The 20,122-nt window shown below is 40.0% G+C and overlaps 2 protein-coding genes across 3 annotated transcripts; both read left to right on the top strand.

Annotated features, from left to right (window-relative positions):
• The first annotated feature begins 916 nt into the window (after positions 1–916).
• phf12a (PHD finger protein 12a) lies at positions 917–10,600 on the top strand. 2 transcript variants are annotated; one of them, XM_079599809.1, is made up of 15 exons: positions 917–1,400; positions 1,641–1,822; positions 3,268–3,340; positions 3,867–4,293; positions 5,153–5,273; positions 6,669–6,801; positions 6,932–7,096; positions 7,184–7,327; positions 7,420–7,993; positions 8,108–8,224; positions 8,665–8,808; positions 8,892–8,990; positions 9,065–9,147; positions 9,227–9,365; positions 9,652–10,600. In XM_079599809.1, the coding sequence occupies exons 1-15, from the start codon at positions 1,335–1,337 to the stop codon at positions 10,005–10,007; spliced, it is 2,823 nt and encodes a 940-aa protein (XP_079455935.1). In that variant the 5' UTR covers positions 917–1,334; the 3' UTR covers positions 10,008–10,600. The 2 variants fall into 2 exon arrangements, with proteins under 2 accessions (XP_079455935.1, XP_079455934.1); XM_079599808.1 differs by having other exon boundaries at positions 926–1,400; positions 7,420–8,020.
• A 578-nt stretch (positions 10,601–11,178) lies between these two features.
• Positions 11,179–20,004, top strand: dhrs13a.1 (dehydrogenase/reductase (SDR family) member 13a, tandem duplicate 1). The gene is made up of 5 exons (XM_079599815.1): positions 11,179–11,509; positions 11,725–11,843; positions 15,949–16,072; positions 16,192–16,518; positions 16,607–20,004. The coding sequence occupies exons 1-5, from the start codon at positions 11,383–11,385 to the stop codon at positions 16,864–16,866; spliced, it is 957 nt and encodes a 318-aa protein (XP_079455941.1). The 5' UTR covers positions 11,179–11,382; the 3' UTR covers positions 16,867–20,004.
• Positions 20,005–20,122: the final 118 nt, after the last annotated feature.

Genomic DNA, 20,122 nt, shown 5'->3' on the forward strand with positions numbered 1-20,122 from the left:
TTTTAGTTAGTCATCAAAAAAAAAAAAAGTGTTTCATCTCTTCCGTTACGCGCATTGGTTCATGTTACGCCGGCGACGAAACAGTCCAATCAGAGGCCAGAGAATTCCCTCACAATACAAAGAAGCTCGAACACGTAAACAAACCGGATAAAAGCATCTGCTTTCTAACCCTCACTGGTTGAGGTACTGAACAAGCTCCTCACACCCCCACAAAAAAAATATATACTGGATATTCCCACAATGACCCCATCGACGGAGAGGCTTTATAAACGGAGGAAAAGAGCAAGATGGCTCCACTGTTGACGGGTAGTGATGCCTGACCGCGAACGAATCGAATTGTCTTGAACCGGCTCTTTTTAAAGATCCGTTAGAACCGATTCGCAAAGCGTTTGTAAAACACTCGAATGTAAACAACGCATAGTTCACCCAAAAGTTAAACCTCTGTCATAATTTTCTTTACCCCCATGTTGATTTTAGATGCATGCCTTTATTTATTCTGTTATGAAAGAATAATGGCAGAATGGCAGATTTAACGTTAGTCACCATTCACTTTCATTGTAAAGAAGGAAAAATCAAGTTAATGGTGGTGACTGAGGCTGTCTTTGCCTAACATTCTGGGTGAGAAAATTATTTCGATTTTTATTTCTGGCATGACTATCACTTGTAAGAGAAAACTTTGGTCACAAAATTGTGAGGCGTGTGTGATATGACCATAAACAATGCAATAAGTCATAAACGACAGTATTTAACCAAAGTTTTATAAAATACTTATTTAAATATTGAATATTACATAAATATTAAACATGTATTAGATAATAAATATCAGTGATGGCAAACCAGTGAATTGATTCTACTGCACCGGTTCACCAAAACGAACCGAATCTCTAAACGAATTGGATTCCCAACTCAACCAACTGGCCCACGCATGCGCACACAGGTTTGTGCGTCAGTTAGCGCGAGCGTTCCTTCATCACAACAGAGACGCTCTGCCGTTAAGTCGCTCTTTCACCGGGAGAAAACGTCTGTTTTTCGCCGCTGCCAGTTCCTCGGAGGAGTTGTTCCTCGGGGGGCTTGATGTTTGACGTCTTCGCATCATGGACTTAATGATAATTTCTGTGTCTTTATTATTCCTTCTCATGCCGGGCCAGAGTCTCGCACAGCACCGGGGATAGAGGCCTCCGCGCGCCTGCTCGATTAACGGAGAGCCCGCGCGGAGCCATAACAGACACCGGCGGGATTTCTGAGGCGATTTTAATAGAAGTCAGAGGCTACTCAACTGACAGGAGTCGGGGTGTAGCGGCTAAGGGTGTCAGAAACAGTCCTGGCCTGTGTTGATGTGGGGTAAAATGGAGACCCCGACGATCGTGTACGATCTGGATACCTCCGGCGGGCTGATGGAGGTAAGAGTAAGACAAACACACACTCATACACCGTTTATTCCTCTCTTTACTGCCTGGTTAGTAGTCTCAATGTAGCCGCTAATTGCTCACTAATGTCATCCATAGGCTCCCTTCACGTGAACGTACGTGCGCGCGCTCACGGTCACGGCCCAACAATGGTTTGAGCGGCTGATGTGATGTAAGACGCGTGCAGATGTTTCACTAATGAGTTTCTGAACCTCTCTCGCTTTTCTCCTGCAGCAAATCCAGACTCTGCTGGCGCCGCCCAAGTCTGAGGATGGAGAGAAGAGGACCAGGAAACCGGACAGGAGCACCAGGAGAGCCGGAAGGGCCACCAATCACGACACCTGCGACAGCTGCCGGGAAGGAGGGGACCTGCTGTGTTGTGATCACTGCCCCGCTGCCTTCCATCTACAGTGCTGGTGTGTGTGATGCTGGATCTGGGACAAAATTGGGCCCAGGACTGTGATGCTGGTTTAGTTGGAGCGCAGAAGTAATTTGTGCTGCATTTTTGCTGTGACAACTAGATGTTCATCAGATTTGGCTGATGTTTCTTCTTAGATCTTCAGATGGAACATTAGAGAAGCTGTGGTTTATTTATATGCTGTCTGGTGTTTCTTGAGCAGGGAGCTGAGAAATAATCATTAAACTACGGACATCTGAAGGCCACCCACGATCACGTCTCCATTATGGAGAGATCTGGTTGAGATTGAGATGGATTTTCCTTAATCATCTCAGTCAGTTTTGGCAGATGTTTGCAGATCTGTGATTGTTTGGCTTTGTTTACTACAGTGGACATGAAATGAAAATGAATTTTTTTTTTCTAAATGCATGTTTTAGGTCTTCTTGTGATCAGTTCATCTGTGCTTGGTTTAAAAAATATACATATTTTAAAGGACAAACTTCTCTCTGATGATGTATGCAGGACTTATGCAATCATTTAGTGCACCTAAACCCTGCAAAAAAAGTCATGTTCATCTGCCTCCTTATGAGTGCAGCACCCAAATATCAAAATCCAATCAACAGCCGATGCATAGAACCAAGTTACCGCCCTACATTTTTTTATTTTTCGATAATCCATCACATTCACGGCATGGAAACGGCATTTCATAGTAACTTTAAACTCACTTTGTGCTGCTGTCGGTCAGCTGGAAAGAAGGATGTTTGAATATCGATTTCCCCTCTGTATTTTCTCATTGTTCATTCTTTGTGTTTGGGGGCTGAAATGATTCCATGTGTGTTTGAGGAGAAACACATGCAGCCGGTTCCGTGCGGCCCACGGGCCCCGGGAAATCTGCCACACTGGCCTTCGTTTGTGTAGTCTCGAATAGAGATTCTGGGATTGATCTTCAAACAGGATCTTTTAACGGGTCTTTAGTGTTTTTAGATGAATTAGTCTTGAAGTTATTTGAAAGAACTGTGGCAAATTAGAAAGTTAAAACAGGTTTCTATTTGTTTGATGTTTTTACCCAGTTGTTGAATCCGAGCTTCATGGCTGATTTCGCTTAAACCATCTGTAGCGTTTAGTCGTAGTCTGTTTGCATGTGTGCAGTGCATTAGAGAAACAGAAACTCCTTACAGAGTAAGCTATTGATTTAGCATCTCTATGCAGGCTGGGTATATCTCTTGTATTCATGTTTAACATAGGCCTGGCTTTAGAAGCTGCTGAAGTTATAGTATCATGTTTGATTTGGTTTGCTTCTTTTGAATGACACACCCAGAGTAGACTGGAGTATAAAGCTGGTCTGCCGTCCTATGCTCGTTTATTGTAGTATTGAATGGCTGTCCATACCGTAACTGTTAATGTTTGATCTCTGTTAGATGAAGCCTGTAGTTTCACCTCTTGACTTTGTTTACATTTCCTCAGTAACCCGCCAATGAGCAGAGAAATGCTGCCCCCTGGTGACTGGATGTGTCATCGCTGCAGCGTTCGCAAGAAGGTTGGTGTCCACTCATGCTGTTAAATTTGACCCTTTTGTATCTATCCAATTTTTGCATGAGTTTATAAATTGTCAACAATTGTCAAATTGTAATAAATTGAAAGAAAATAAATGAAGACTGACATGAATACCGGTATTAGTATTTATACTGTTGTACTGTAAAATACATTTTATTAAATGTTTTTTTTACAGTTTAAGTATTATTGCAATAGTAATATTTCTTTGATTTTACTTTTACAATTTAAATAATTATATTTTTTAAGTAATTATAACAAATAATATTTAAAAACAAAAATGATCATTAATGTTATTATTATTATGGCTAGTCATATTGAAAATGGAACAAAACTGTTTTATTTTTTGTCCTATATTTTACTGTGTATTGTACCTTTTAGGAAATGCAACATTTTATTTGATTTAAAAATGTCATTGACCTAGACTGATTTCTAGGATCTAAATCCAAATCCTAGCATGTTGGATTTGGATTTGTTTATTTAATTTTTTTTTCCGTTCTTTAATTTTTCAGAAAAGGGAACAGAAGAAAGAGCAAATTAACGGTCTGTTGGAGCGTCAGCTGGTGAAGCAGACTCCATCTCCGGCTCCTGAGCAGGAATGTGGGACATTACGTCTGGATCCCTCCATGGGGTCGGGCGGCACAGGGCTACGGGCTGCCGTTGCTCAGGTACGGCTCTTGGAGGGACGACCCAACAGCCGACCTGTGACCCCCAACTCTAACACTTCTTCCACTGACACACCCACACCGTCTGAGCAGAATGACATGGAGGAAGACCTCCTGGACGTGGAGGATGAGGCCCAGGGTTCTGAGCCTGAGCTCTTGAATACCACAAACACCCTCAAAAGACCATTTGACCTCTTAATTGCCGCTGCCATGCAGAGGAACCCCACGCAGTTCCAGCTTCCAAATGACCTCACCTGCACATCTGCACTTCCAGGTACAGGACCTCCTGATCATCAAGAGTTGTTTCAGAAATAAAATCGGTATGGAGATATGGCTTAGTGCGATTGTCAAATCTTGCAGACTGTGATTTAATTAAATAAATAATGCACTACATGTGTAGTTTATAATACAGGGTTTAGGCGTTTCAGAACGGCTCGACTCCTTTACTGTCAATCGAGCTGTTCTGAGACACTATCATGATTCATGAGCTGCGTGTGTGTAAACGAACACGGCTCATCGCTACACTCTGAAACTGGCAGCACATATTTCTATTTGCCGGCGACCTATCAAAATAAAAATCAATGGGTTACTGTTTGAAAATGAAGAAATTAAGATGAAAATATTGATATTGTTTATTTTACAGTATAATAGTGTTATTACAATATATTTCTTATTCTGATTAATCATTTGTATTTAATGATAATCACATTAAAATCATAATTATTATTATATTATAGTCATATTAAATTGAAGGGAAAAAACAGTGAGAATGTGACCTTTGAAACATTTCAACAGTAAAAAATATGGTGTAAGATTTATTTTTAAATAATTTCAGTAGAAATACTGAAATAGTGTTTTCTTGCAGATGTACACCACAACAAAATCACCCGTCTCATTCTAGAATGATTCATTATTTCCAAATATACAGTAGCTATTTAAGTTATCTGGTGAGTTCCTGAAATTATATATTTTTTTAATTCCCTGTAAAAAAAAAAGAAAAGAGAAATTAACCAGAACAGTATCACAATGTCAGTTTTTTCCAATATTGTGCAGCTCTATCCTGATCTCACTATAAAATTGTGTGAATAACAGATTATGTGTGATTCTAAGATGTGATGCTCTCTTCTTCTCAGGCACCAGCAAAAGAAGACGAAAAGACGAGTTATCAGGCAAGAACGTTAAACGGCCACAGCATGAGCTGGACAATCATGGACTGGTTCCACTGCCGGTGAAAGTGTGTTACACATGCAGCAGGTACAAGATCTAGTATTATATATTTTGTTTTATTTTAATTAATAGGATCTGCTTCAGTCAATTTCAGTATAACCTCTCTAATGCTCACCAAGACTGCATTTTTTAAATATATATTTTAAAAAGTCTTTTTTTCCTGTGATGGCAAAGCTGAACTTTCAGCCACCCTTGCTCCAGTTTTCAATGTCACATGATCCTTCAGAAATCATTCTAATTTGATTAACCCTCTGGTCCTCTTCGTGTGTCGGTCAAAAATTACAGATTTTTTTTTTTTTTGTAATTTCAATGAAATTAGTTCATTGAAACATTAGTTTAAAATGTTTTTTATTTAATATTTTGTATTTTTAGGGGATTTTATGGTACAAAATTATATTTTCACTCTATTTATAATCCATTTATTTACTTTTTGAGCATAGACCTGAAAATTAAATGTCCAACTGTCGTAAATCTTGAATGGTTTAGAGCAGGGGTCACCAAACTGTCCTGGAGGGCCGCTGTCCTGCAAAGTTTAGCGTAGAGTAGAGCTAAACTCTGCAGGACAGCGGCCCTCCAGAACCGAGTTTGGTGACCCCTGCTTTAGAGCACAGACTTAAGTTTGATCTCTTTTCAAAGATGACACCTGGCAGATTATTGTGAAAAAAGGAATGTAGAAAAAAAAGTTACAGAATACAGTTATTTTTAAAAACATGTTTTACTCTAAAACTGTGAGAAAATCAAAGCCATAAATCTAAACAAGTTGTGACCAAAATTTGAGCCTGATATCTCAAAAAATAAGCTTTCAGTAAGATTTTATTTTGCCGCAGTACCAAAAGTTTTCAGTAGGTGAAATTCATTTCCTATGCGGTCATTTTTTACTTTTTTGTTTTTAATACCATTTAACATGTTCGAATCGTGTCCATGATTTTTTTTTTTGTTCACACAGCAAGTGCCAAAACCTTTACCAAGTTTCGTATCATTCCGATGAAAATGTACATTTTTGGAAGAGCAACAGAGGGTTAAATCTGATTCGATGCTCAATACATATTTCTTATTATCATCAATGTTGAAAACAGTTGTGTTTTTTCAGGGTGCTTTTTCAATGTAACATTGGTGGAAATGGACTTATGAAACTCACTCAAATGTATGAAACAAATGGAAGATCTGTATTTGTAGCACCCTTCTTGTTGTTATTTTGTTCATTGTGAAAATTAAAAGTTGCACAAAAAAATAAAAAATTTAAATGTATATAAATTTTGTAACATTATAAATGTGTCGATTTAATGCATCCTTGCTGAATAAAAGCATTGATTTCTTCCAAATAAAATGACTGACCCCAAACTTTTGAACAGTAGTGTAAATCCCACCTGATCATGTTAACATCAAGACAAAAATGATCACTGCCTCTCTTTTTCCTCACAGGAGCTGCCGAATGGCTCCACTGATCCAGTGCGACTTTTGCCCTCTCTTGTTTCACATGGACTGTTTGGATCCGCCTCTCACTGCCTTCCCTACAGGCAGATGGATGTGTCCCAACCACATCCAGAACCTGGTTGTAAGGAAGCTTGCAATAAAACAAAAATCAAGACTTGTAATAGCTTTTAAATTTGGGCATTTCCATATCCTAAATTGAATAAACACCGTTACCAACATGCCACTCATTCATTGTCTTTCTTTCCTCACAGCTGAGCCAGAGAACCTTGACCCTCAGCAACCGTTGCCAGTTATTTGACCAGTTTCAGGACCGCATATCCCAGCATGCCATCAAACTTGACTTCCTGCAGAGGATACATCGGCAGCACACCCCTATACGGCAGTCAGCTTATGCTCGAAGCAAAAAGACTCTGAAGGTGATCAGTCTTTAAACTCACTGTATGACACTTTAGATGCTAGAGATGTTGTTGAAACTCATTCGAGATATCGATTGGTTTTCGCAGGTTCCAGATGCCATAAAGTCACAGTATCAGAACCCGCCCTCTCTGATGGCCCCGGCAGGGATCCGTGAAGGGGAGCTTATCTGCACCGGCCTTACAGAAGCTTATGTCCCGCAGCGCTTAGCCAGTGAAGATGAACAGTGTCAGGTGTGTATTAGGCGCCCACTGTTTGCTGCTGCTTTTGGATTCAGTATTGTTTCTGAACCAGTGATCTTATTCTGTTTATGCTTTTGGTGTAGTGGCTCAAAGACGTCATCTCACTGCAGTGCAGCATTATGAGGCATTTATGGAACAGACAAACATCTCCTTGGGATTCAGAGCACACAGAAAAGACTGATCTGAAACTCCGAGATTCCTGCCAGAGTGCCGCCTCACAGGACAGCCAGAGCGTAGCGGCAAAAGTTTCCTGTAGTTCATGTACTGATGGACTGTGTCAGAACTGTAAGACCACAAATGGCCCTGTTGAACGATTGGTTCAGTCCAATGGGACACTGTGTCCTGTTAGAACCCAAGAAAAGACAGCTGACCATGAAACGCCTGGTTTACCCATACCCATACCCGCACCCGCTCCACTCAAACCTACAAACTCTGGAGCAATTATCAAGACAGAGGATGCCAGTTTAAAGCCCTGTAGTGGCACAGAGGTCTCTGCTCCTGCTTGTGTCAAATCTGAGCCCAGCACTCCATCATCTGACCATAAAAAAACTCTATTAACTTCAGACGCAGCAGCAGCAAAACTCTCAGCCTCTACTGCATCTACAGGAGTACATGCTGTTAAACCGCAGAAAATCACCTCAGACACTGCATCAAAAGGTCAGAGATCTACAGCCCGGTCCTGTGGTAAATTTTTACTTGTGTAGTTACGTGCTTTATTATTACCGGGCTTGCGACCCTTTCAAATATTGAATGGCTGCGTTCTCTTCTCAGATGGAAAGGTCGGCTTGGACTCTTTGATGGCGGGTAGGGGGGACGTCTTTTCTTGCACAGAACCTAACATGTCAGAGCTGTCTGGTCGAATAAAGGACATCATGCCTGGCAGCGGAGGTGGGTTTGTGTTTTTAAAAGAGGACTGTTGATTCTTGAGGAACTTTCAATTTTGGTCTTTAGGTTAGATTAAGAAGATACTGTAACTTTAAGGATTTGAAATCCCTTACACTTCTAAATTAAATATCAATATAAATAAAGTATTATTACTACTAAATAGAAATATTAAAGAATATAAATATTACTGTTGTAGTATTTGTTAAAGAACACATTGCCACACTTCACTTTGAAACGCATAGCACATATTTAATTAAATAGTATTGTCACTAAACACTAAACTGTATGTGATTTCAGTTTTATTTCCAGTAATTGTGCAGGTTTTTCAACAGCAAAAAACTGATTACTTATTCAGAGAGAAAATGGTCATAGAAAAGAAAAGGACCCAAATTCAAAAGACAGCAGCATTTTGTAATCATTCTGAAATCTTTTTTGTATTGCAGAAGTTGAGCTTGGCTCATTGGATGAGAAGTTTATCAAACTCTTGGCTTGGCAGCGGATTCAGCAGCTCTTTGAGTTAAAAACCTCTCCTGTTCAGAGCAGTTCTCCCTCATCCGCGTCACCCGCTCACAAGAAACACAGTGAAGGTATGAGATAGTATTCATTATGCTCTCATTGAAGTTTTTGTTTCCTTTAGATGCGCATGAACTCTTGATGTTTCCGTTCACAGCCCAAAGCAAGGAGGTACAGGCGAGAGCTTCGTTCTGTTCGGTCACGGGAAAGGGAACGGCTGTCAGTATGTGCTACAGGAGTCTGTACATCGGGACAGGTGATTATCATCCTGTGACTGCAGGAAATGCATCATCCTACAGTGTTCCGTACAACTGTCTTTTCTCATTGCAGGTGCTGATATGGATGTGTGCCTTACAAACTACGGGCATTGTAACTACGTTTCAGGGAAACACGCTTGTATATTTTATGATGAGGTATGCTATTTTAAACAGTTGACATAAGGACAAAGGTTTAATCTCTTGAGTGATTTAAATTTGTTCTCTCCTCCTCCAGAATACAAAGCAGTATGAACTGCTGAACTACAGCGAGCATGGGACAACCGTTGACAACGTATTATATTCCTGTGACTTCTCTGAGAAGACGAGCCAGAGCCCATCCAGCAACCTGCTCACCAAAGTGCAGAACATTATCCGTGAGTTGAATGAAAATCACGAGGAAACTGAAGTTATTACAGGTCTTTTCTTCCCTATTTTGATGGACATCCGAGTGAAACAAACTATTGGAATCGAAAAAAATGTAGGACGGGAACTTAATTCTCAGCTGAATGCGAGCTTGGTTTAGAGAACTGATTAGATAAGTCTGGCATTTCACCAGAAAAAAATGAAAAAATCCCTTAAGAAAATAAATGAGTGAATTTCATGCCAACTTTTTTTTTTTTAAAGTAGTATGCATCAGTATTAACTCGAGTGTGTTTGCAGGACGCTGCAGGAAAAAGGAGCAGGAGTCGTCTGCAATGGCCGTGGCCTCTGCAACCGAGGGCAGAGTTATGAGCTGCCAGTCCCACGATGCTCCCAACACTCCCTGTAACTGTAAAAACAGCGGCTCCAGTTTGATCGGAGGCAATGGTGCGGGATGGGAAGGTACTGCACTCCTCCATCACGGAAGCCATGTCAAACTGGGCTGCCTGCAGTTTATATTTAGCATCACAGAGTTCGCCAACAAGCCGCTTAAAGAGGAGCTCACCACCTGCAGCCTCACTCCCACACCTGGCCAACAGGGGGAGCACCTGAGCAAGGCCACGCCTCCTTCGCTCCAACACAACCTTGTCACGTAACCCCTCAAACACCGACCTGTACAGTTTGAACGGTTTCCTAATTATTGAATTGTTTATACATTTGCATGAGGTGAGTTTTTTTTCTAATTTCTTCAAGACTCTTTAGGCAGGTTTCACATTTTGTGTCTCAATGCAAGACTTGCATTTTTAAAGGGAAACTTTGATCATCCTCAAAAGCTCTAAGAACCAATGAGCAGTTTTCACGTGTAAATAAATGAAAAAACATGTTCTATTTTGTGCCAGTGACAATACTTTTTATACAAACATGCATTTTCTTTTATTTCCCATAAAAACGGATGCTTTTATTTATGTATGTCCTCTGGAGCGCAGTCAGACCTGGTGTTCCTTTAGCCTGACACTTGCAGAGAGACTCATGTACATATGTGTATGTATTCATGTGAATAGCCAGAGATCCACACGATTCAGTGTGCAAAAGTGCTCCAGTTTGTATTATTTCGGTCCTGCACCATTTGGTTGCTGTTCAGTCCTTTGTGTCTGTTTCATGTGTTCTGTAATTAGTTTTCACCAGGTTCTTGTGTCAAACTATGTAAATACAAAGCAGATTTTAAATAACATGCTTTAGAAATCCTCCAGCTTGTGTTCATGTGTCATGCTTACTAATTCATTCACTCTTCTGTAAGATTAGAAGTTTTCTAAAGTTAGCATTACTGTTGTTTATTTAGACTAAAGGGTTTCGAAAAATATCCAATGCAAAGTATTCAAGTGCCTAACCTGAATGTGCATGACACAAATCATATGTTTGATTTAAGAAAAGATGTGCTACTTTTCTCTAAGCAACCAGACTTAACATTTTCATCTAGTGTATGATAAAACGGGAATCTGATCATTTTACAATGGAGTGATCTAAACAAGGAGTTTTCAATCTTTTAGATCCCATGGACACCCAAATATGACCATCCTTGTGAGAGGGACCCCCATTCTAAAATATAAAAGGCAGCTACTGTATTTATTTTCATTTTAAAATACCCCATTTATATTGTGTAATAATAATATAATAAATGTGTAAAACATGTAGTTTCTATTACATTACATATTAAGAGATGGTTCTCTCTCAAAATCCTAGCTACAGAAGCCACTTGGCAACTGTGACATGCAGCAGTTTGGTAGTGAGTTTTGCATGGGAAAGGAACACTCACATGTTTCCTCAGACAGTGTAACAAATAGCTTCAGTCTCCAGATGCAATTTCAGTGTGAAGTAAATAAGAGCAGCAGAACAGTAGTGTTATTATATTATCACTGTTATGTGACCAAGAGGGCGGGATTGGCTTCAGCAGCACGTCTTCCTGTTTCAGTCTAGAGGAAACCGAGCTATTTCATAAGCAACTATAGCCGTTATTGCTCTGTTCTTTTGAACATGTTTACCATTCTGCTTATCTGCGGAGGACTCGTGGGGTTTTACCTGTTGCTGTGCCTGACGGTGCTGCAACTGCCAAAATGTAAAAGTACAGCCAAACTGCACGGGAAGACGGTGGTCGTGACTGGTACGTGTTTCGGTTTTAGGACGTTTGTTTATTGTCCTTAAACAGTTACGAATGTCTTCATTTTTAATCATTAAGTTAGTTGTTTTAAAACATATTTTGTGGATTTTACGCTTTTCGTGTTACACAACGCAGAAGTGCAGCTGAGCTAGTGCACTGACGGTTCACACTCCACACACTATCAGATATGATTGACATTTGAGCTGGTTTACTTCCAGGAGCAAACACGGGTATCGGCAAAGCCACCGCGCTGGATCTGGCGAGAAGAGGAGCTCGTGTGATTCTAGCCTGCAGGGATGAAAGCAGAGCTCAGGCTGCCGTCACAGACATCCAGAGAGTGAGAGAGAGGGACCATCCACTGTTTGTAACTGTATTGTCGTCGTATGCAACTGTAGGATAACTAAGGACCGTTTCTAATAAGATACAAAATAAAAGTTCCATTAGGGTGGGTCACTACTGAGCTGCGTTTAAATCTCAGGACTCGTCTTGTTTCATTAGACATTTGTATACTTCCAAAAACTATTTTAAAAAAAATCTATTAATTGGTATTTTATATGCAGATGCAACCCCGCAGCACTAGAATAATAAAACAATGATTCAAATATTATTATATGAAGTGTGTGTGTATAAACGGCTGTGATTGGCCAATATTGATCTGATCAGCGCTAAGTAAAGAAACTGGAAGCACGTGACAACGACAACGGTCGTTTATATAATGCTTGTGTAGCTGTTTCTAGAGAGCACCATATAAAACGCCAGGTTAACATTTAGATACTGTAAGTTATTTAATGGAAAATATACCAAAAAATTTTTTTAATCGGTCGTTCGGGACCACTTACAAACAATTTGAGGGCACTTTTACAGCGGCCTTTCCATATTTTAACTTTTTTATTTTTTTCTATATCACATACATGTTATACAGTCAGGTCCATAAATATTGGGACATCGACACAATTCTAATCTTTTTGGCTCTATACACCACCACAATGGATTTGAAATTAAACGAACTGCAGACTTTCAGCTTTAATTTGAGAGTATTTACATCCAAATCAGGTGAACGGTAGGAATTACAACAGTTTGTATATGTGCCTCCCGCTTTTTAAGGGACCAAAAGTAATGGGACAGATTAACAATTATAAATCAAACGTTCACTTTTTAATACTTGGTTGCAAATCCTTTGCAGTCAATTACAGCCTGATGTCTGGAACGCATAGACATCACCAGACGCTGGGTTTCATCCCTGGTGATGCTCTGCCAGACCTCTACTGCAACTGTCTTCAGTTCCTGCTTGTTCTTGGGGCATTTTCCCTTCAGTTTTGTCTTCAGCAAGTGAAATGCATGCTCAATTGGATTCAGGTCAGGTGATTGACTTGGCCATTGCATAACATTCCACTTCTTTCCCTTAAAAATCTCTTTGGTTGCTTTCGCAGTATGCTTCAGGTCATTGTCCATCTGCACTGTGAAGCGCCGTCCAATGAGTTCTGAAGCATTTGGCTGAATATGAGCAGATAATATTGTCCGAAACACTTCAGAATTCATCCTGCTGCTTTTGTCAGCAGTCATATCATCAATAAATACAAGAGAACCAGTTCCATTGGCAGCCACACATCCCCACGCCATGACACTACCACCACCATGCTTCACTAATGAGGTGGTATGCTTTGGATCACGAGCAGTTCCTTTCCTTCTCCATATCTCTTCCCATCACTCTGGTACAAGTTGATCTTTGTCTCATCTGTCCATAGGCTGTTGTTCCAGAACTGTGAAGGCTTTTTTAGATGTTGTTTGGCAAGCTCTAATCTGGCCTTCCTGTTTTTGAGGCTCACCAATGGTTTACATCTTGTGGTGAACCCTCTGTATTCACTCTGGTGAAGTCTTCTCTTGATTGTTGACTTTAACACACATACACCTACCTCCTGGAGAGTGTTCTTGATCTGGCCAACTGTTGTGAAGGGTGTTTTCTTTACCAGGGAAAGAATTCTTCGGTCATCCACCACAGATGTTTTCCGTGGTCTTCCGCGTCTTTTGGTGTTGCTGAGCTCACACACCTAATGTTTTTGCTCTCTCTCTGATGGGTTTGTTTTGTTTTTTCAGCCTAATGATGGCTTGCTTCACTGATAGTGACAGCTCTTTGGATCTCATATTGAGAGTTGACAGCAACAGATTCCAAATGCAAATAGCACACTTGAAATGAACTCTGGACCTTTTATCTGCTCCTTGTAAATGGGATAATGAGGGAATAACACACAGCATGGCCATGGAACAGCTGAGCAGCCAATTGTCCCATTACTTTTAGTCCCTTAAAAAGTGGGAGGCACATATACAAACTATTGTAATTCCTACACCGTTCACCTGATTTTGATGTAAATACCCTCAAATTAAAGCTGGAAGTCTGCAGTTAAAGCACATCTTGTTCGTTTCATTTAAAATCCATTGTGGTGGTGTATAGAGCCAAAAAGATTAGAATTGTGTTGATGTCCCAATATTTATGGACCTGACTGTATATATCAAGATTTCAGTGCTCACCAGCTGAAATACAAGTCTGATCTTAATGCCACACATACTACTCCTCCGTAATAAACACTGGTAAAGGTAGACCTAAGACATTATTTTCAACTATTACCAAACTTATATTAACTCTTCGACACATCTTATGGCTCAATTGACCTCTTCAACTGCTTCCTCCACTTTAAAAAAAATAAAATCTATTTATGAAATATTTTCATCAATCTCATCAGAAGTTTCCTCTAACTGGTCCTCACCTTGGCCCATAGAGCACATCCTCTCTAGCTTTACTCTCACCATCCTCTGTTAGTGGCCTAATTGCTTATCTACTTGTCAGTTAGGTCCAGCACCTCACTTCTTAAAATCTCATTTTCATCTCCTATTGCTCATTCGATCAACTGTTCTTTTTTTTCCGGGTGTGTCCCGCTATCATTAAAAACGGCTTCGGTCACTCCTGTTTTAAAGAAACAAGGGCTAGATTCTTCTGCTGTGAATAATTTCAGACAATCTAATCTTCCTTTCGTTTCTAAGCTGCTTGAAAAGTAGTTGCCTCGCGGTTACAAGCTCATCTCTATGCTAATAATCTGCTAATATGCTAATAAGCCCTATCAATCTGGCTTTTGGTCAGGCCACAGCACTGAAACCGCATTTGTGAAAATGACTAATTACCTCTATATACTATCTGCTGATTCTGGTTGTCTTACTGTTCTCATCATGCTTGACTTAGCAGCTTTTGACACTGTATCTCATCACATACTTACCTCTCGGCTATCAGATATCGGCATCACGGGTAGTGCTTTATCTTAGTTTATATCATATCTCAATTTTTTTATTACTGTCCATAACTTCAAATCTTCTATGTGTTCTCTCTCTCAAGGTGTCCCTCAAGGCTCTGTTCTTGGACCACTTCTGTTCAATATTTATTTCTTACCTCACATTATCCATAGTCATGGTCTCAGCTAATTTACATATCAGTTCGCTCCATCTCTGCTCTTCCTCTGGACTTATTGTATTGCGAACATTAAAATCTGGTTACATAGCAACTTCCTAAAATGTAATAATGATAAAACTGAGGTTATTGTTTTTGGTCCACCATCCCTTTAAAAAAAAAGTCTGAACTAAGTTTATCTATTGATGTGGCCACATTAATTCTTTCTCATATTGTTAAAAATCTGTGTGTAACATTTGATTCGACTCTTACATTTCAATCTCATATAAGTTCCGTTACCAAGAATGCATTCTACCACCTTAATTCATGCTTGCTTTGATAACCTCTGGTCTCGTCTACTGTAACTCGCTTCTTATTGGCCTGCCTGTGGTAAAACAATGACTACAATGTGTTCAGAATTCTGCTGCCAGAGTCAACAATGAAGTCAAGAAATCTGATCATATTGCTGTATAATCTAAATTGGTTACCTGTTCCTGTCCGCAGTCAGTATAAAATTCTCTTGTTAACTTTTAAATGTCTTCATGGACTTGCTCCCAATTATTTATCTGCACTTCTGCACTATTATTCACCCCCTCGCTATCTCCGGTCATCTGACTTAAAACTGCTTACTTTAAATCGTTTTCGTCTTTCAACAATGAGTGGAAGATCATTCAGTGGCTCCGAAACTCTGGAATTCTCTTTCTCTAACTCTTCATGACACTTCTATTATATCCTCATTCAAATCTCCATGAAAACCTTTCTTTTCTTACAGTATTTCCAACCCTCCTCTGTTTAGTGTTCTGCTGTTTTGTTACTGTATATTTGTTCTAATGCTTGATGCTGTGTTTTTGTTATCTTCTTGTACAGAGACCTTGAGCTTGGAAAGGCGCTTTATAAATAAAACGTATCATTATTATTAAATCTGTGATTCTGTTATATAAATTTGCTGAATTAACATTTCATTGCCATCATTTAAAGCTGTATTGTTGTGCAATGATTTGGAACACAGGAAACAGGAAACAAAGAGGTGGTGTATATGCACTTGGATCTGGCCAGTCTGAAGTCTGTGAGGTCTTTTCCCGAAAACTTTCTCAAGAAAGAATCCAGATTAGACATTCTTATCAACAATGCAGGTAGCTCTCAAATATATGCAATTTTATTTTATGCATTGTTACAATTAGTTTCCTGAAGTATCAACTAATTCAAAATTTGCATCAGGTTTAAAAGCCTTATTTTTTTTCTGTGTTTGTAGGACTTGTAATAGCTGGCAAGACTGAGGATGGCTTTGGAATGATCTTTGGTGTCAATCACCTCGGTCACTTCCTGTTAACCATCCTGCTGTTGGAGCGGTTAAAAGAGTGCGGCCCCAGCAGAGTTGTGACTGTGTCTTCAATGGCCCACTGGTGGGGGAAAATTGACTTCAACTGCATCAACACTCATAAAGATTTGGGTTTAGGAAATTCAGCGTTGGACTTACTGAAGTTGTACGGTCACAGCAAACTTTGCAATAACCTCTTTACACACGAGCTGGCCAAGAGACTCAAAGGCACAAATGTCACCTGCTACAGTCTCCATCCAGGTCAGTAGATGTTCTTTATTCTCTGAAAAGCAGTACTTGATAAAGTATCAGAGGTCATATGCAGTTAACGCTGATTTATTTATTATAGGGGCCATTAAAACGGACATCAATCGTCACAGCACTCTATGGTGGCGGTTGCTCATGGCACCGATTTTGCTGCTTTTCTTTACGGATGTGGATTCTGGAGCTCAGACATCTCTTCACTGTGCACTTCAAGAGGGTCTTGAGCCCCTGAGTGGACGCTACTTCTCTAGCTGTGCAGTGCAGAATGTTCCTGCTAAAGCCAGAGATGATGCAGCTGCCAAAAAGCTTTGGGAAGTCAGCGAGAGTCTCGTTGGTTTAGCATGAGAGCATCAGCTTTATTGTATCCGTATAGATTTGCTCTTGCACAGTCTAGTGGCACCTGTGGTCGACTCAACTGTATTGCATAAACCTTATAAAAAGCCTGTGTAGAAGACTTGTGGTTCATAACATGCTCTGAACGCAACAAAGAGCCCCTTAATTTAGTTTAATTCCTCTATAAATATTTGTTCTTTGAATGTTTTACAAATTGTTTGTACAATATCCCAATATCACTTGTATTTTATGTGAAAAAGTTACCACTACATAAATCCTGTGGCTGTGTCATACCAGAGTAAAGACCTTTCACACAAAAGGTGTGTCTCGGGATGATGAGGCCTTTAGTGTGTAGAATGTGTCACCTCTCCCAGTTAAAATGTTATTGCTTTAGTAAAGGAACAACATGCACTATTATTATTATTATTATTATTATTATTACCTGTGGACAGAATGTGTCAAACGTACATCAAGAGATGCCAACAGTTCTTCTTCCAACCCAGTTACACAATAACTCAATGATAATGTGACTCATAATAGTTTGCCGCTGAATGGTTATGTCACCTTTATTAAGATATCAAACAACTTTCAAGCATTTTCTTCAATTTTACCAATAATAATTATTATTTACATTTATATATCGCTTTTATATATAGCGGGGGGGGGTCTCCTCAACCATCACCAATGTTCAGCATCCACCTGGATGATGCGACGGCAGCCATATTGTGCCAGAACGCCCATCACACACCAGCTTATTGGTGGAGAGGAGACAGAGTTATGAAGCCAATGAGTATATAGACCCTTTGCACGTGACGTCACGCTCTACTCGCACGAATTCTGAACGCCATGATGGACGTCGGAAGAGCTATTCTGTAGACGGACGGCAAGCCAAACGAGTATGTGTTTGTAACTGGTAGAATCTTAACATAGTCTACAGCGAATATAATCACAGATAAGAAGATGGCTAGATGTTACAATTATGTGGTTACTACTGATTACAGACACTCCGTGATTTACTGCATGGATTAACGTGTGATCGATAATTAATGACGGTACTTCCCAGACCTGGGATGCGTCCAGGCGTCATTAAAAAGCCACGGCCGACCATGTCCTCTAAAATCATAGGCTAAGTTACGTGTTATATAAATCTTCACTTAAAGAATAGATGTTAATAAAAAAGAAACCATCGATTGAAGTCTTACCTTTACCATTATGAGGTACCTCCCCCCGCCGTTAGCGTAGCATCGCGTACCTGTAACCCAGCCAGCTACAAAGAACTGGTAAGCATCCAGACTTTTAAACGCTTTAAGATCAGAACCAGTGTATGGGGATACCCCGTTTACCACATAGTGGTACAAATCGTGTGGGCTGAAGTCGGGCAGACTCGGCGATTTAATGAGGTCCGTGAAAACTGAGGGAGGAAGAAGGTAAGGGTCGGTATCCAATCCTGCTATCTCCAACTTCTCCAAATTCCGCTCTTTGTGAGCACCCACCAGATGCCCTACCTCTACCGATAACGGCACTGTAACGTCTTCAATAGAAGAAGCCATGAAGTTTAGTGGTATCTTTTTAATACTGTTTAAAACTAATCAAATTTCCCGCTCGTCTATACTGTTTAGCCTGTGCGTCCAGATATTTTGCCGTCCATCATGGCGTGGTCGTGGTCACGTGTTTGCAAAGGGTCTATATGGATGATTAGGAGGCCATGATGGACAGAGGCCACTGGGCAAATTTGGCCAAGATGCTGGTGTTACACCCCTACTCTTTCGAAAGACATCCTGGGATTTTTTTTTGTGACCACAGAGAGTTAGGACCTCGGATTAACATCTCATCCGAAGGACGGTGCTCTTTGACAGTAGTGTCCCCATCACTCTACTGGGGCGTTAGGACCCACACAGACCACAGGGTGATCGCCCCCTCCTGGTCTCACTAACACCTCTTCCATCAGCAACCTAGTTTTCCCAGGAAGTCTCCCATCCAGGTACAACCCAGGCTTAGCTTCAGTGGGCACCCAGTCTTGGGCTATAGGGCAGGGGCGTAGAATTTAGTAGGGACGTGTCCCTACCAATATCCAGTGACACTGATTTGTCCCCAGCAATAATTTCGATCAAAAATGTAATATAATTAATATATATAACCACTGTTGTCTGTGTGTGTGTGTGTGTGTGAGAGAGAGAGAGAGAGAGAGAGAGAGAGAGAGAGAGAGAGAGAGAGAGAGAGAGAGAGAGAATGAGAATGAGTGAGAATGAGTTTGTGTGCAATTATAGGGACAAAATGTCCCCACAAAGATGGCAATATACGAGATCCTTGTCCTTGTGGATTTTTTTATTAGGGAAAACAGCTTATAAATCAGACTAAGTGATGTTTTTTTAAAGTGTGAAAATGCAGAACGTTTTTTGTGATAGGTAAGGTTAGTCTAGGGGGGTAGAATACACAATTTGTAGAGTATAAAAATCTTTGTCTATGGAAAGTCCCCATAAAACATGAAAAAATAACCTTGCTTGGGCTGTTGAAGGCTTGGTCTTGTTGAAATGAGAGGCTTGTTTGATCAAATCATCCCAGTCTCATCAGCTGGACTGAAAGAAGTTTCAGTGCTCTTAGAACACTGAAAACATGGCTCAGAGCAATGGTCACAAGTGACACTTGACAGTATTGATGCAGTGCCATGTCCAACAGGACAAACTGGACAGTATTGATGTGAAACAAATATGCCAAGAGTTAATTTCTGTTAAAGGGTTAGTTCACTTAATTTAAAAAATAAATTCTGTCATCATTTAGTCACTCTCAAGTTGTTTCAAACCAGTTTCTTTTGTCTGCTGAACAAAAGAAGATATTTTGAAGAATGTCGATAACCAAACCGTTGATGGTAGCCATTGACTTCCATAGAAAGGTTTTTTCCTTCTATGGAAGTCAATGAGTTCATCAACTGTATGGTTATCGACATTCTTCAAAATATCATATTTTGTGTTCAGCAGAAGAAAGAAATTCATACAGGATTGAAACAGTTTGAGGGTGAGTAAATGATTTTCATTTTTTGGGTGAACTATATCATGTGTATCATGTAAAGATACAGACATGTGTTTGGCTCCTTCAAAAAGCAAGGAACAAGATAGTATTGCACTATGAACAGAGTAAAGTTAAGTCTCTGTTAAACTGCCTCCTTGTCTTTATTAGTTATCTGTAACATTACAGAATTAATGAATTTACGTATTAACGTATTGTTAAGGTCATTATAGACTAAAAACCTTAATACATCCTATTAATTTCC

Source organism: Phoxinus phoxinus, assembly GCF_949152265.1.
Source record: "Phoxinus phoxinus genome assembly, chromosome: 23".
NCBI lineage: Eukaryota > Metazoa > Chordata > Actinopteri > Cypriniformes > Leuciscidae > Phoxinus > Phoxinus phoxinus.